General features: G+C 43.5%; 1 protein-coding gene across 1 annotated transcript in view; it reads right to left on the reverse strand.

The window, feature by feature from the left end:
- TEDC1 (tubulin epsilon and delta complex 1) overlaps positions 1–14,000 on the reverse strand; it is a 70,826-nt gene that overhangs the window by 12,931 nt on the left and 43,895 nt on the right. The window contains exons 8-9 of the mRNA XM_039699293.1: positions 11,270–11,356; positions 8,076–8,288 (exon numbers count right to left, since the gene is read on the reverse strand). Of these exons, the coding sequence (XP_039555227.1) occupies positions 8,076–8,288; positions 11,270–11,356 (300 nt within the window). The remainder of the gene's footprint in view (positions 1–8,075; positions 8,289–11,269; positions 11,357–14,000) is intronic.

The following is a 14,000-nucleotide window of genomic DNA, read 5'->3' on the forward strand; positions in this document are numbered from 1 at the left end:
TAAATTACAGATGTACTTTTATGTCAGCTCTTCCACAAGCACAAGGGACAAAGACAGAAACAAGGTGGATACTTTCTTCTCTTATGATCAAGTACCCTTGATTTCAGGCAGGCAACTGAGAGAACAAGGCCAAGGTTTCAAGAACAAAGGAAACAAAGTTAAGCTTTGAACGCCTGGATGCAAAGAATGCTTCTAAAAGCACCTCTGTCAACTCACCAAAAACGAAAACCCAAAAACAACCCAGGCAGTGCTGCAAAGCACTCGGTGACCCCAGCTCCTGCTGGCAGAGGGGAACCCATCCCCACAGTGTGCCTGGAGCTGCAAAGCCAGCCAGGTACCCCCTGGAAGTTCCTGTCCCCAGAACCCACCTGAAAAGTGCAATAAAACACACTAATAGTGGAGCTGTCTAAAATGAGCCTCTGGCTGGGGGTTTACCACGGCCTCTGCCAGCCAGGATTAGCTGTGACCCCAAGGTGCTGCCCTTGTGCAGGATGTGTGCTGTTGTGGCTCACCACTTGCAAGACAAAATCCAGCAACTCTGTGGTTTCTGGGGCCTCAAATCCCACCCATCAGCCTCGAAGCTTTTCAAAAAATAGCAGTGCTGGGACCTGTGCTTCCATATCTTGTGCATCTGAGTCCTGCAGACATTCCTAGTACTCATCCTTGTTTTATTGTGTCCTTTAACTGTGAGAGCCTAAGTGCTATACTTACTTCTTAAAAATGCACTAAAACATTTACAGTGGCTACAAAACAGTGGCTTCTCTCATTGCAATGGGGTTTTTTTATATTGTATCATTAAATAAAGCTGATCTGAAATTTACTGGAGTATAATTCTCCAGCTGTATTTATTACATGTTTCATTGCCTTGGTCAGTATCCAACATCTTCGTAAATAATGCAAGTAAAATATTAACTCTGGTTATTTATTATACTTTAACTGATCCCTGTCACCTGAGCAAACATTCTGCATTTTGGCAAGGAAGGGAAAGCAGCATCTTCTGGGAAGCAAGAAAAACTTTCACCCACGCTTCCTTCAAACCCCAGAGTTCTGCACAGAGAACAGGAGACAGCACTTGAGTTTTTCATGTTCTCCTCCTCCCTAAGGAGCTGCAGTCTTTTAGCCTACATAAGCCCCATGAAAAATGTCAGGCTAGGTAATTTATTTCCAGTTACAGTTTTTCTGTGTGTTTGAAATCAGTTTGCTGATTTAGCCACTGGTACACAGAGTGCCTCTGTGTCTCACACAGCTCGTCACTCTTTCAGCAATCTGCACAAAAAGTTCCATCTGCAAACGAAGAATAAACACTTATCTTTCCAACCCTTTGTATGCTGCAAGCTCAACATTGACTATTCAAGCCTGGCCAGCCTACACAGAGTTCTCAGAAGCGAGCAAGAGTCTTTCAATCTTCCAGCTCTGCTTGTGTACAGTAACTTTTCACATGCACTCCAGCCCTAAACCAGGCCAACTGGACTTCAGGTCTACAGCAGATCTTAGATCCTGCTGTCAAAAGGAGAACCAGGTGCACAGGGGTGATTCCCTTTCTCCTTCCGTCCTGAGAGAGAGCACACTGCCTTCCCCAACAATCACCTGGATCTCTACAGGCACTTAGCACAAACAAGCAGCCTCAGCTCACCCGCTAGGAATATTGATGAGTGAGGAACAAACCAATGCAAGGAAAGCCAAGAGCAAAGAGCAAATGTAAAGATCAGTGTTTAGCTCCTTCTGTTTACAGCAGCTTCATGTTTTCTAATGGCCTAAATCTGCTAGAGCCGCAGGAATTCCACCAGCAGCAAATTTAATCCTACATTTAACTAAGAGCCGCACATGAGAGCCAGCAGACTTGTCCCTCCCTGCCCTCCTCCTGTCCATGTCCCCCGCTGCTGCCTTTGATGGATGTTTTGGTGGATCTCTGTGGCTTCCCCCCCTAGCCAGGCATCTGGGCCCAGCCAACCATGCACTTCCAAAAGCTGCTCTTGTGGTCTTGCTAGTTCTTCAATTCCTTTTCGCATGAGGAGCTCCACTGACAGCTGCTCAGTGCTCCAGATGGAGGTTTGCAAATACAAAGTGGAGCACAGAAGCGTTCTGGGACCAGGAAAGGGAATTGCTGACTGAGGAAATACACCAGCACTGAACCATTCCCCACCACTCCTCCACTTCCTCCACCCAGACAGCAGGGATAATTAACTGCTCACTACACTAACATCTTCATATTAGCAAAAAGCCCAGGGAACTAGAATGAACAGCAGCAACAGCAAAGATGAAATGGGAACAGTGTGCTCACAAAAAAGAAAAAAAAGAAAAAGAAAACAACCACAAAAAAAAAAGAAAACCACATCAAAAAAAGCTATTTTTGACAAGCCTCAGAGAGCTCTTCAGTGAGAGCTCAGCTGTAGCTTTGCCACAAATCCCTGGTTTAAGGCAGGGAAAACACAACCCAGCCCTGCACCAGTGCAGGAAGGAACTCAGCCCACCAGGAGCCAGCCTGTGCCCCTCACCATTTCCATGCTGCAGAAAGCAACAAGACTTATCTTTTCCTAGCAGTGACTACTAGGGACCCACAGCTCCTCACCCCCTCTCCAATCATTGTGAGGCATAAAGAAAAACTTTGGAAGTACATTTTTCTGAGTTGATAAAATTCAACTCAATCTTGATAAGAGAAATAAAAAAAAACAACCACAAACAGAAGTAGGACTATGTTCCAGCATCAGCTTCTGGAGCTGCTGCCCTACTCCAAATATTGGAGCCTTAAATCAAAATGAATCAAAAACCATTTAGTCTTTTATAAATGTAAGAACCTTAGAAGAAAGATCTCTTTGTAGACTCTACGAGGTCTCTGGCAGTGAGCTGTGATGAGCTGGCAATGGCAAAATGTTTAGGTGAACCACAGAACTCTTGGGATGGAGTGAAAGTGCCTCTGTGTTTCAGTCCCCACCACCTTCACCTGACTGGGTGCTCCAGGCCATTCCTGCCACCCCTGCATCCCACCCTGTCCCCAGGAAGAGAAAACAAAACATCCCTGCCCTGTCCAGCCCCTCCCCAACCCAGTGTGAATCCAAAGGGCATCTCTTCCAACATGGGACAGCCCTGCATCCTCCCATCCCTATCCAGGAGACAGCTGCAAGGGTTTGGGAAGGCTGGAGATTACTGAGTGGAGGGGAGGAGATGGATCAGGAGAAAAATACAGAAACAAAGAGAAAATGCACATAATCCAGTGCCCTCCCAGTGTGATTATGGAGGTCTGGTCCAGGTCAGGGACTGCAGTCTCACCTGGGCACTCAGACATACCACCAGCCAAGCAAGCACAGCCACTGGAATTTCTGGGTGGAATTCTGGTGTGGAAAGAGCCTGTTCTAGCTCACATTAACGGCTCCCAGCCCTCCTGGTCTGTGCCTCAGAGGTGTATGCATGAGCAAGCTCCATCCCAGTCACACCACCATCTCAAAGGAGTCTGCCTTGCTTTGAAATGCAAGAGAACACAGAGGGTCCCAGGATACAATATCCCAAGTTTCAGCAAAAGCTGGGAATGGTACAAGCATGATGAAACTGAACCAATTACCATTTGGAGTCAAACACTCTGCATTCCAGCTTGCGGATGCCAAATGTTTTAACACAGACTGAAATCAAATCCTCCCCTCTAATAGAGGAGCAGGTAACAGAATATTCAGAAAGAAAAAAGCAAACAAACAAGTTCTCTTCTGAGATTAGGAGGTTTCATCTTTTACAGTTAAGTTTGTTTCTTTCTTTCTTCCTCATTTGAGAGGAGAAATGTTCTTAAAGCTTAACCATTTCTCTCCCCTTTTTGATCATTTCCAGATCCCCAAAATGTCACCAAAGAAATGATTATTTGCCCAGTACCGCACAGAAAAGAGCAAAGCTAACAGAAAGAAAGCCCCATATTCAGATCACACCTCTGTCATGTGCCTTTACTCCTCCAAGGTGCTGAACACACTGCTGCCCAGAGATGGGTATCAGTTAAAATGTCCTATTCATCAGGGTTTCACAAATCACCCAAATCCCATGGCAGCATTCAAATGTCTTCTAGCGAATGTCCCTGAAAGGTTAAATCATTTCAGGGTCATTCCAAGCACATAACCAAAGAAACAGCTGCGGGTAGGCAGAAACAAACAAAAGAAAACAAGGAAATAAAAAATGAAACAAAAGAAAAGCAGCAAAATATATTGTTTAATTTTAAGGGACTTAAGATTGATTGTTTTAACTACCAGAATTATGGTGTGCAAATGACCAAACTTGCAACAAATAGATTCAGTCCCCCTGAAACCACATACTGAATCATGAGAAATTACATTCAGTGGTGCAAACCAGGCATTGTGGCACAGCAATGACTTTAACCCACCTGAAATACCTCTGCACAGTCCAACTGAATCAGCTGCAGGCTTTCCTAAATGAAAGACACTTCAACAGGTTTACAAGCCAAATCCACAGTCTTAGAGCAGGATGAGTCATTTCCTCTAGGTTCACCCATCATGAAAACCAAGGAGCACCAGAACAACATAAAAAGGGCTTCCTCCTGCTTCATTGTGACACCCCTCTCCATTCTCTCCTATTCTTATGCAAGGAGCCCAGCAAGTTTCCTCAGAGAAACCCTTTCACAACTTGGGTCATCACTGCACCCCCTCACTCTTCCTTTCCAGCTCAAACACTTTTTATTTTAATTTATGAATGGGACTAGCACCACACATCACATTCCAGAAACAGGTGGGAATGATTTAAGTTTTACTTTGTTTCTGCTTCCCTACCAGTTTTAGGGTCCAGTTTACTGTTTCTGACCACTGACCTTTCCACAGAGCTCACTCACGTGCCGTGACAATCCAAAGAAAGACGTGTAAAATTATGATGCTCCTTCAGCATCAAATTCCTCCTGGATTTATCTCCATGCAGTTTTTTTGATGTTTTACCACTTCACTGCTTGGCACAAGGACCCTCAATAATCCTTTGCTGCTGCTTCTAGGGGTTCAGTCTCCTCTCTCCTCCTCGCCATGCTGCCCTGTATTGGTTTTGCCTGGCCTGGTTTTTGGCTCCACCAGTGACCACCTCCACCAACCCATCCCAGCCACCTCCTCCCAGCTTCCTGCTGCTGTTTGCTCAAGGGGGAGAGGAAAAGAGCCACGTAGGTGGTTTATTTTTGCTGAACACCTTTGCAGGGCCCTCATCAAATGCCATTTGCAATGTGATTAGCAGCACCAGTACAGCCGCCCCTGCCCACACGCTCACCGGCCCCTGCAGAGAGCTCCAGCAGATTCCAGTCCTCATTCCTCCCTGCAGGAACTGTGCTGTCTCTCCCGCTCTGCATCACATTTCAGCACTCAATTCTGCTGCTCAGAACAGTTCCTACCCCGTTGCCTGGCACACACATCAGGCCTACTGGCAACAAGAGACACAAACACTCTGTGGATTATCAGGTTCTTTGTCAAGTACAAGGTAGTGGACATAAGAGCTGTAATAAACTGTGCTGGCCCTCAGCTGGGCATGCCTGTAGGAGCCAAGATAATTTCCAGATGTCTCAGTACTGCAAGATACAAAGTTAGTGATAATGGCTTCAGCTACTGCTGTGCCTTCTCTTTGTTTGATTAAAAAATAATATAGAAGGAAAGATTTGATAAGCTTATTTCTCCAGGGAAAAGAAGGGGTCAGAAACATACACATGATAGAGGAGTCTGCTTTCAGAAAGCATCCTGGCTGTGGGGAAAAAAGGACAGACCACAGGAAGAAAGCATCACACAAGCAGCAGCACTATGCAAAGCAAGGCTTGATATAAAGAGGATTGATGGAGAGTCATCTGACCCCAACCATTCCAAAAAATGCTGTCATGTAGCATTACAAAATAATTCTGTTTCAGGGCATATGTAGAAGAGAAGGCATTTGTGGTAAACCAGCCTTTTAACAACACACTTCAGATGCACTCCATTTATCACAGTCACAAACTCATATGACGTCCAGAGAATCTCAGAAACACTGGAACGTGACCAACCATTATTCAAATCCAATCAGTGCATCTATTTCAAAGAAGAAATCATCAGTTAAATCTTTCTGGACTTAAACCCTGAATTTAAGTATTAAAAAAAAAAAAAATCTGTGTGATACTATGTAGTAATTACATATCCTCTGATAAGAGAGACATGGTTCTCCCAGGAAAATCCTGGGAAGCTGTGTAGAAGCTGTGGGAAACTTAGAGGAAAGAATTCAAACAATTATTCTCTCTCTTTCTGTAACCATCGTTTATAGATATGGTTCTCCAGAGTGTGCTATTCATAGTTCACCAATAGTGTGAGAGAAGATTCCTAAAGGCCAATCAGGTCTTAAACCCACCACTGTTTCTATAAGAACTGTAGATTTCTAATAAAAAAAAAGTGTCTTTCATGCCTTCTGATGATGGAGTCTCTGCATCACCTTTGGCTGTCCCCGATACCTCTTCAGTGATAACTGGTGACCTGAGTGTGTTGCATGGATCACCCCTTCTGGAGTCACAGGATAATATTATGTAACACCTAACATCATGTATATTGTCACATATAAGAGAAGTCAGAGCATATCTTGCTTTAGAAATCATGCACTGGAAATTTTATTTTTAGAATTCGAGGTCTGAGTGGTCCTGCAACAGTCATGTCCATTTTGCCCAGGAACAACCAAATGTGATGATTCTAGAGATCTGCTAGTCCAGTACCACATCACTGACAGTGAGTGACAGCAAGTGCCCAGAGAAGATTCTAAGACAAATGTAAATACACGGATATGCTTCCTCAGAATATTCCCCCAGCTTGCAATGATTTGTTCTCCCACTAACTCATAAGGTTGCAATTTGTATCTGCATATTTTATAGTCTTTGATGGGTTTCAACTCCCAAGAACGTGCACAGCAGATTTCAAATCCGTGTACGCTGCTTATACCCACAGTGCCCTGTGGGAAGAAGTTTTCACTCTATGTGAGGCAGCAGCTCCTTGTGCCCTCCCTAGCCAAATGATCCTAATTAGTTCCTTGTGCTTAAGGTGGAGGAGAGCAATTAGCTCTCCACACACTTTTTCCATGCCAGACACCTTTTGAACTCTTGGGCAGATACTTTTTGATCTGACAACTTGCCACTTTCCATTCTGTCAGCTGATCTGCAATCCTGTCTACCAACACCCCCATCTAAAACCACATGCTCCCCTCCATCCTGAAAAGAAAAAAAAAGTCAAATACTCTGGGCTAAAAAACCCTCTCCTGATTCAAGACAGACACAAAGTGGTGATACAGCAATTTTATTACTGCTCTGTTGTCCCAACTGTTTCTTTCACTTTTTCTCCCTCCATAGGTGTTGTAGATTCTGGTAGCCTTCTCTCCACTTGCTGCCTGGAAAAATCACTAGTTTTTTATGGCTGCATTTTCATTGTTCTCCTTGTGCCAGGATGTTGATACTCAGATTCACCTTCCACATCTACATTACCTAAACCTCCTTTATTTATCCCCACCACCCGCTCCGGGTGCTTCCCAGTGTCTCCCCATCCTTGTACAGCAAATACCAGGCACTCTTCCTTTATATCACCTGCTTTCCTCCACAGCCAGCCTCCCACTGCCAGTCTGTTCTGCCATCAAATCCTGTGCTCAGTCTCTTCCCTCACTTCACAGGTTTCAAATTCCTCTTCTTCCTTCCCCCATCAGACATTTCAAAGACTCCTAATTCAATGAAAGATTACAAGCTCTGGCTTCTTTCCCTGTAAATACTTTATGTTCTCACTGTGACCATTACTGCTGCATCCATCCCCTCAGGGGGCTGCCAGGATTCCTCCTCTCTCTTTTCTCCTCTCCTCTGCAGTGCCTATGCTTTGAAGCCTGCCCTTCCAGAAGAACTCTTGTTTTGTTTGTCCTCTCCAGGACAGATACTGAATCTGTGTTTGAAAGAGCATGGGCATGCTGTGGGCACAAAGCCCCAAGGAGCTGCAGCCCTGGCACCGTGACTGCTGCAAGGGTGGCACAGAGCAGCCACAGGGCCCTGCCCTAGGATGGGCCATGGACAGAGAGCTGAAAAATGCAGGACCCTCAACATCTCCAGAGGTTATGAGCAGCACCCAAGGCCTTACCTTCTCCCACCACGTAGCCTTTCGCTGGGCGATGAGCTGATGCAGCTGCTGCTGGAGAGCCAGCAGGTCTCTGGATAATCTGTCCATTTGCCCAGCCAGCTTGTCAGCCCAGGGGCAGCAGGAGGTCACCTCTGGCAGCCTTCTTTTCTCCACATGAGCATCTTGGGACTCACACATATTTCCCTCTTCAGCCATATCATCCAACACAGTTTCCTAAACAAAAAACAATAAAAGTTACTTTTCAGCAGAAGCTAAAATGGTTCCCCCCCATCCTTCTGGTAATTCATAGCTAGGAAGTCACTGCTGCCATCTCAATATACAGTTGCTCCACAATTTCAGAGTTATTTTAAGAGAGAACCCCCTCAGTTCACTATAACATATTTCCAAGTTAACAGAAAACTTATGTTGCTAACCTAGCTTATTTTAGAAAGCACTGCACAGTCAGCTACTCTGCACTGCACTAAAGCATAAAGTAACACTCCTGAGATGGAGGTGATCAGCACTGCAGCAGCTCTAGATATGCCTTTCCTCTCAAATTCTGAGCTTGGATGCACTTCTAGGGCTTTTGGTAACAGAGTGATGACCAGGGAGGTACAAGCTTACACTGTTCAGGAGAGCCCCACCTGCTCTAACACCCACAGGGTCCCTTGTGCCCATGGAAAACTCCACAAGGTGAGAAACATCCAGGGATCCCTGCTCCACACTGGTCATGAGCTGACAGCTCTACTTGACCATGACCATCTAGCTGGTTTATTAATTAAGTGTGCAACTGCCTTCCAAGGTAGCAACTGCTATTTCAAATACTCAAGAAAAAACCCAAAAACCAAAAGCATTTAAACAAAACATTCAGAGCCCATCTATACACTCTGGTGCACAGACTGTGCAGAAACACACATTTTTCAAGCCTGAATAGCACAGCATAACTAAAGGACATAGGCCTCATTGCCAGAATATTAAATATTTATTTCCATACTGTTATCAAGAAGACATTCAATAGGAGAGGTCATATCTCTTTTAAGGACATAATTTGCATCTAAAATTATCTTTAGCAATTGAAGAAGTCATTTAGAAACACTGGCAGGAAATTCAGCAGTTGAGCAGCGTGGTCTATACAGGAGCAAGGAAAAGCCAAGTGCATAATTACTGGCACAGCAGCAACACTGCTGGAGGAGACTCAGAGAGCCTGAAGTCACCAGTGTCACACTGCTGAAGTCAAGCACCATGTCACAAACTATAAACACAAGTCCCAGGGATAGAAGAGTGCTGACTGTAATGCTGACATGCAGGTGAGGCACTTGAAGTTAAACAGAGACAAACAGGAGGGAAAGTCCCAGATGAGAGCAGCAACAAACATCAAAAGCTCGAATGAATGGCCTACAAGGACACATAAAGACATCAAAATTTAGCTTAGCCTAGAAACAGGGACTGGGAAGGCAGTGACATGCTAACTGCCTTATATAAATGATTGCTATAAAGAGGATGGGAAATTTTATTTTTTCTCATCTTTCTTTCTTTTCTCAGAAGGTAGGTTAAAAACTCTGGCTTAATTCAGAGCAAGAGATTCTTAGACTCATGCTAGAAAAAGCTTCATAAGAGAGCTAAGAATGGCATAGAACACCCTGCAAAAGCTCCTTTCTAAGCACTGGTGCTGGGAATGGCACAAAGCAGCACTGAGGACGGCAGCTCCTGCTGCCCCATGGCCCAGCTCATGGGAACACAGACATGGCAGGGACATGGACAGGATAACAAACTGCAAGGAGATAAAAGCTTTGGCTTTTTGGGGTTTGGGGTTCTTCTGTTCATGCCTTATTTTGAAGTTGATTAAACAACAGAAGTATAAAGTAATATTGACATTCAGACAATGTTCTCAGGCACATGGTGGGATTTTTGGGCTGCCTTGTGCAGGACCAGGAGTTGGACTCCATGGTCCTTGTGGGTCCCTTCCAGCTGAGATATTCTGTGATTACTGCAGTCCCTGCAGTAGGGTCATGCTCTGTTGTGTTCCTGCTCAGCAGGCAGAGCTGGCAGCAGCTGTGCAAGAACCACCCCATCCATCAGATCAGCAAAGCAAAACACAAGTTTGGTAGAAAGAGAAAACTACTGTCTTTTCTAAGCACATCTCATCCCCATACATCCCACTGCATCCAGGAACAACCACCATCCCCAGTGAAACAAAAGAAGAAGGCAAATTCACCATCCAGCACAGTGAGTAGCTTAAAAGATGTTGCTGGTCAGTTTTCAAGTATGTCTTTAGAACTTAACTCCAGAAAGCAGGCTAACACTCTTCAGCATGTCAAAGGCAAATGTTTTGGCAGATACACAGAAATAATTGCAGTTATATTTTATCTCCTGGGAACCAGGCCTGTGCTAATGTTGATGCTTTCCAAAAAACCCTAAGATGGTAAACATGTAAAGCAAAAACCATTAGAGAACTAATGGAAATTGGAAGTACTCTTCGAGACAGGTGAGGTAATTTCACACTGCCCTTTGCCTTGCTTTTAGTGTAGAAAAAGGCACATGGGCAATTAGCAGTCAGCTCAACTGATTCTCAAAATTCTGTAAGCTCATAGAGCTAATGTGGTGTGCTAAAGAATTATTTCAGCAACACTGAATGGGCAGAAGTTGTAGAGAGAAGTGAGATGGATGGCATCATTTGCACTCACTTGAGAAATCCTAAGATGCACAGAGAAAGGGTTATTGATTTTCTTATGATCATTCAACACAGTTCAAGGGGAAATCAGCAATGTCAACGCACTGTTTGGCTGGGGAAAAATGAAGCTGTTTTCAATATCAGCTGCCTGCAAATTTAGTTGTTCTCAAGACTGTAATAAAGCTTAGAGGCCCTCTTCTGAAAAGCCATTTAATTTTACAAAAATGTGCAACTGCTATGTTTAAAAACTATTAAAAAAGATGAAGATCAGACCTTTTCATTTGTGTTAACTATATGAAATTCTTCCATTCTGCCCTGCAATTCCCCAACTTAGCTGGGTGAGTCCTACTGAAGAAAACAGGAATGAAAGAGAACTATGAAAACATTCCTTACTTTACCAAGACTTTTATTTTCCTTTTTCTCAAGTGCTGTCGAACAGATGGTTTGTAACATTTAATTTTTGTAGGACTTAAGGGCCTTTGGGAGTAGCCAGCTATGTTAAAGTCAAGAAAGATGCACCCCTCAAAAGCAGTTTGTTTGTTACCATCCACTGCCAGTAAACTGGTTCCAGTTGCTTCCATTCCAGAAAGGCTTCCAGCTGCGTGGTCTCAGACTCCAGGAGCTGCAACAGCTACAGGAGAGGAGACAAAAGAAAGGAAATCAGGTAACCTTGGCCATTTGAGAACTACGTGTGCTTAGCCTGAGGTATAAAAAGAGTGTGAGTGGTACGTGGACAACAATGGGTGGCTTTACAAGAACATTTTAAAAACAGATGGGGAAACGTGAAATAAAACACTTCTCCCAGTAGCACTGATTTATGCCTCACCCCAAATGTACCAACTTCATTGGCTTTTCCACACACAAATGTGAGTTTCCTATTGTTTTGAGGGAACAAAGAGACAGTTCTGATAGACATGCTTAGGGAATGACCAGCTTCAAATCTTCTATGCTTCTTGACCACCAAAATAAGCTGTTTCTCCAAAAGTATTTTTCCCTGTCCAGCCCTTCACTCTGAAAGAGCATGGAAGAGCTCTCTCTAAAATGTTATATATTTCATGAACTGTATCATCGGCTGTATGAGGAATCCCTCCCTTTGCCTGAGAGCACTCAAAGGAGAGATGCTGCATTATAGGTACACAAATTATAATTTTTTCACAAATATATGCATGATACACATCCATGCAAACACATATATGGTGAAGGAGACATTGCAAAACTAAATATTTACATATCAGTAAAAAAAAAAAAAAAGCTCTTGTAAAGAATGATAAGGTGAACAAATCCAAGCTCACCAGCTTTAACAATTTTGGTCCTGACCATACCTTTGAAATGAACAATTTTGACACCAAAGGCAGCTTCTTAAGATGACCACAAAGAGTGTAGGGTCTTGAGGAGAATGATAAAGACCAGACCAGTACCAGCTAAATCCATTTTATGGATTACATTTTATACAGACAACTATCTTCTGCTAGCTTTGTTTGCTTTAGTTACTTAGTACATAACATAATTTAAGTAAATGCAAAGCATGAGTTAACTTTGCAATTTTATTATGCAGATATTACTTGAAGATAAAGGAACCAAAGAAAGGAAATCACTTTGCAAGAGTAACTGCTGGAAGTTGTATGCAGTTTGCTCTAAAACACTGCTGGATCCAAAATACAATTATTACACATTTGCTCACACACCAGACACTTGGCATTATACTTAATGATTTCAAGCTCAGCTGGGATATAAAAGGTGGAAGAATGGCTTTCTGTCCCTTTTTTTCCTTTTCTGCCTTTTTTTTTTTCATAGGTACATCTACAGCACAAATGGCTTACATTATGGAATCTGAGGCTTGCAAGAAATCCCAGCCAAAAAGCTGATTAAATATTCAGGCAACAGGGAAGTTACTTGACTTTAAAGCAGCTCTCTAATGTGGTCACGAGCTGCGTGTGATTGCAGTATGAATACGTCTCATTACAGCTAAAGAGGCCTGGAGGTTGGGATGGGGAGTTTTTCATTCTGAGCCTTCAAAAAAAGAGTGATCTTAATAAAAACACAGTCATCATCTTAATTCTCACCAGAAGCACCATATGCCACTTGCTTTCACAGCACAACTGAAAGGATGTGGTTCTGAAACGCCACCAACCTCTACAGATCTGCTGCAGTTAACTGACCTTAACAACAAATAAAGCTTCCTGAGCAGTCTCCTCATCTCAAACCCTTTGGGATCCTTTCTATTTGGGTGCTGCTGTTGCCTTTTTCTTTTTTTTTAACTGCTTCATTAGTTATAAAAAACCCGAGCAGCTTGTGCAGTTTGCTCTAAAACACTGCTGGATCCAAAATACAATTATTACACATTTGCTCACACACCAGACACTTGGCATTATACTTAATGATTTCAAGCTCAGCTGGGATATAAAAGGTGGAAGAATGGCTTTCTGTCCCTTTTTTTCCTTTTCTGCCTTTTTTTTTTTCATAGGTACATCTACAGCACAAATGGCTTACATTATGGAATCTGAGGCTTGCAAGAAATCCCAGCCAAAAAGCTGATTAAATATTCAGGCAACAGGGAAGTTACTTGACTTTAAAGCAGCTCTCTAATGTGGTCACGAGCTGCGTGTGATTGCAGTATGAATACGTCTCATTACAGCTAAAGAGGCCTGGAGGTTGGGATGGGGAGTTTTTCATTCTGAGCCTTCAAAAAAAGAGTGATCTTAATAAAAACACAGCCATCATCTTAATTCTCACCAGAATGTTAGAAGCACCATATGCCACTTGCTTTCACAGCACAACTGAAAGGATGTGGTTCTGAAACGCCACCAACCTCTACAGATCTGCTGCAGTTAACTGACCTTAACAACAAATAAAGCTTCCTGAGCAGTCTCCTCATCTCAAACCCTTTGGGATCCTTTCTATTTGGGTGCTGCTGTTGCCTTTTTCTTTTTTTTTAACTGCTTCATTAGTTATAAAAAACCCGAGCAGCTTGTGTGAAGCATTCATCTGACTCACCCACTTACAGCATCCTCACCTTTCACTAAGGTATTAACACCCTCAGAAACAGCAGGCCAGCAACTGTGTGCTGGATTGCTTCAGCCATAAATCAGTAATGGGATGACTGCAGCAGTCCTTGGAGGACAGTTTCCAGCAGAGCTGGAATACACCGTGGCAGCCTCAGGCAGGCCTGCAATAGCCAACATTTGAGTTTCCACCCTGAGGAACTTTAGGCACTGCTCCTGAATGCCAATATCCTCTGCCATCCCATTTTTACAGGCCTTGCAAGGCTTTGATGT

The sequence above is a fragment of the Passer montanus genome, unplaced genomic scaffold, assembly GCF_014805655.1.
Source record: "Passer montanus isolate IOZ18808 unplaced genomic scaffold, ASM1480565v1 scaffold131, whole genome shotgun sequence".
NCBI lineage: Eukaryota > Metazoa > Chordata > Aves > Passeriformes > Passeridae > Passer > Passer montanus.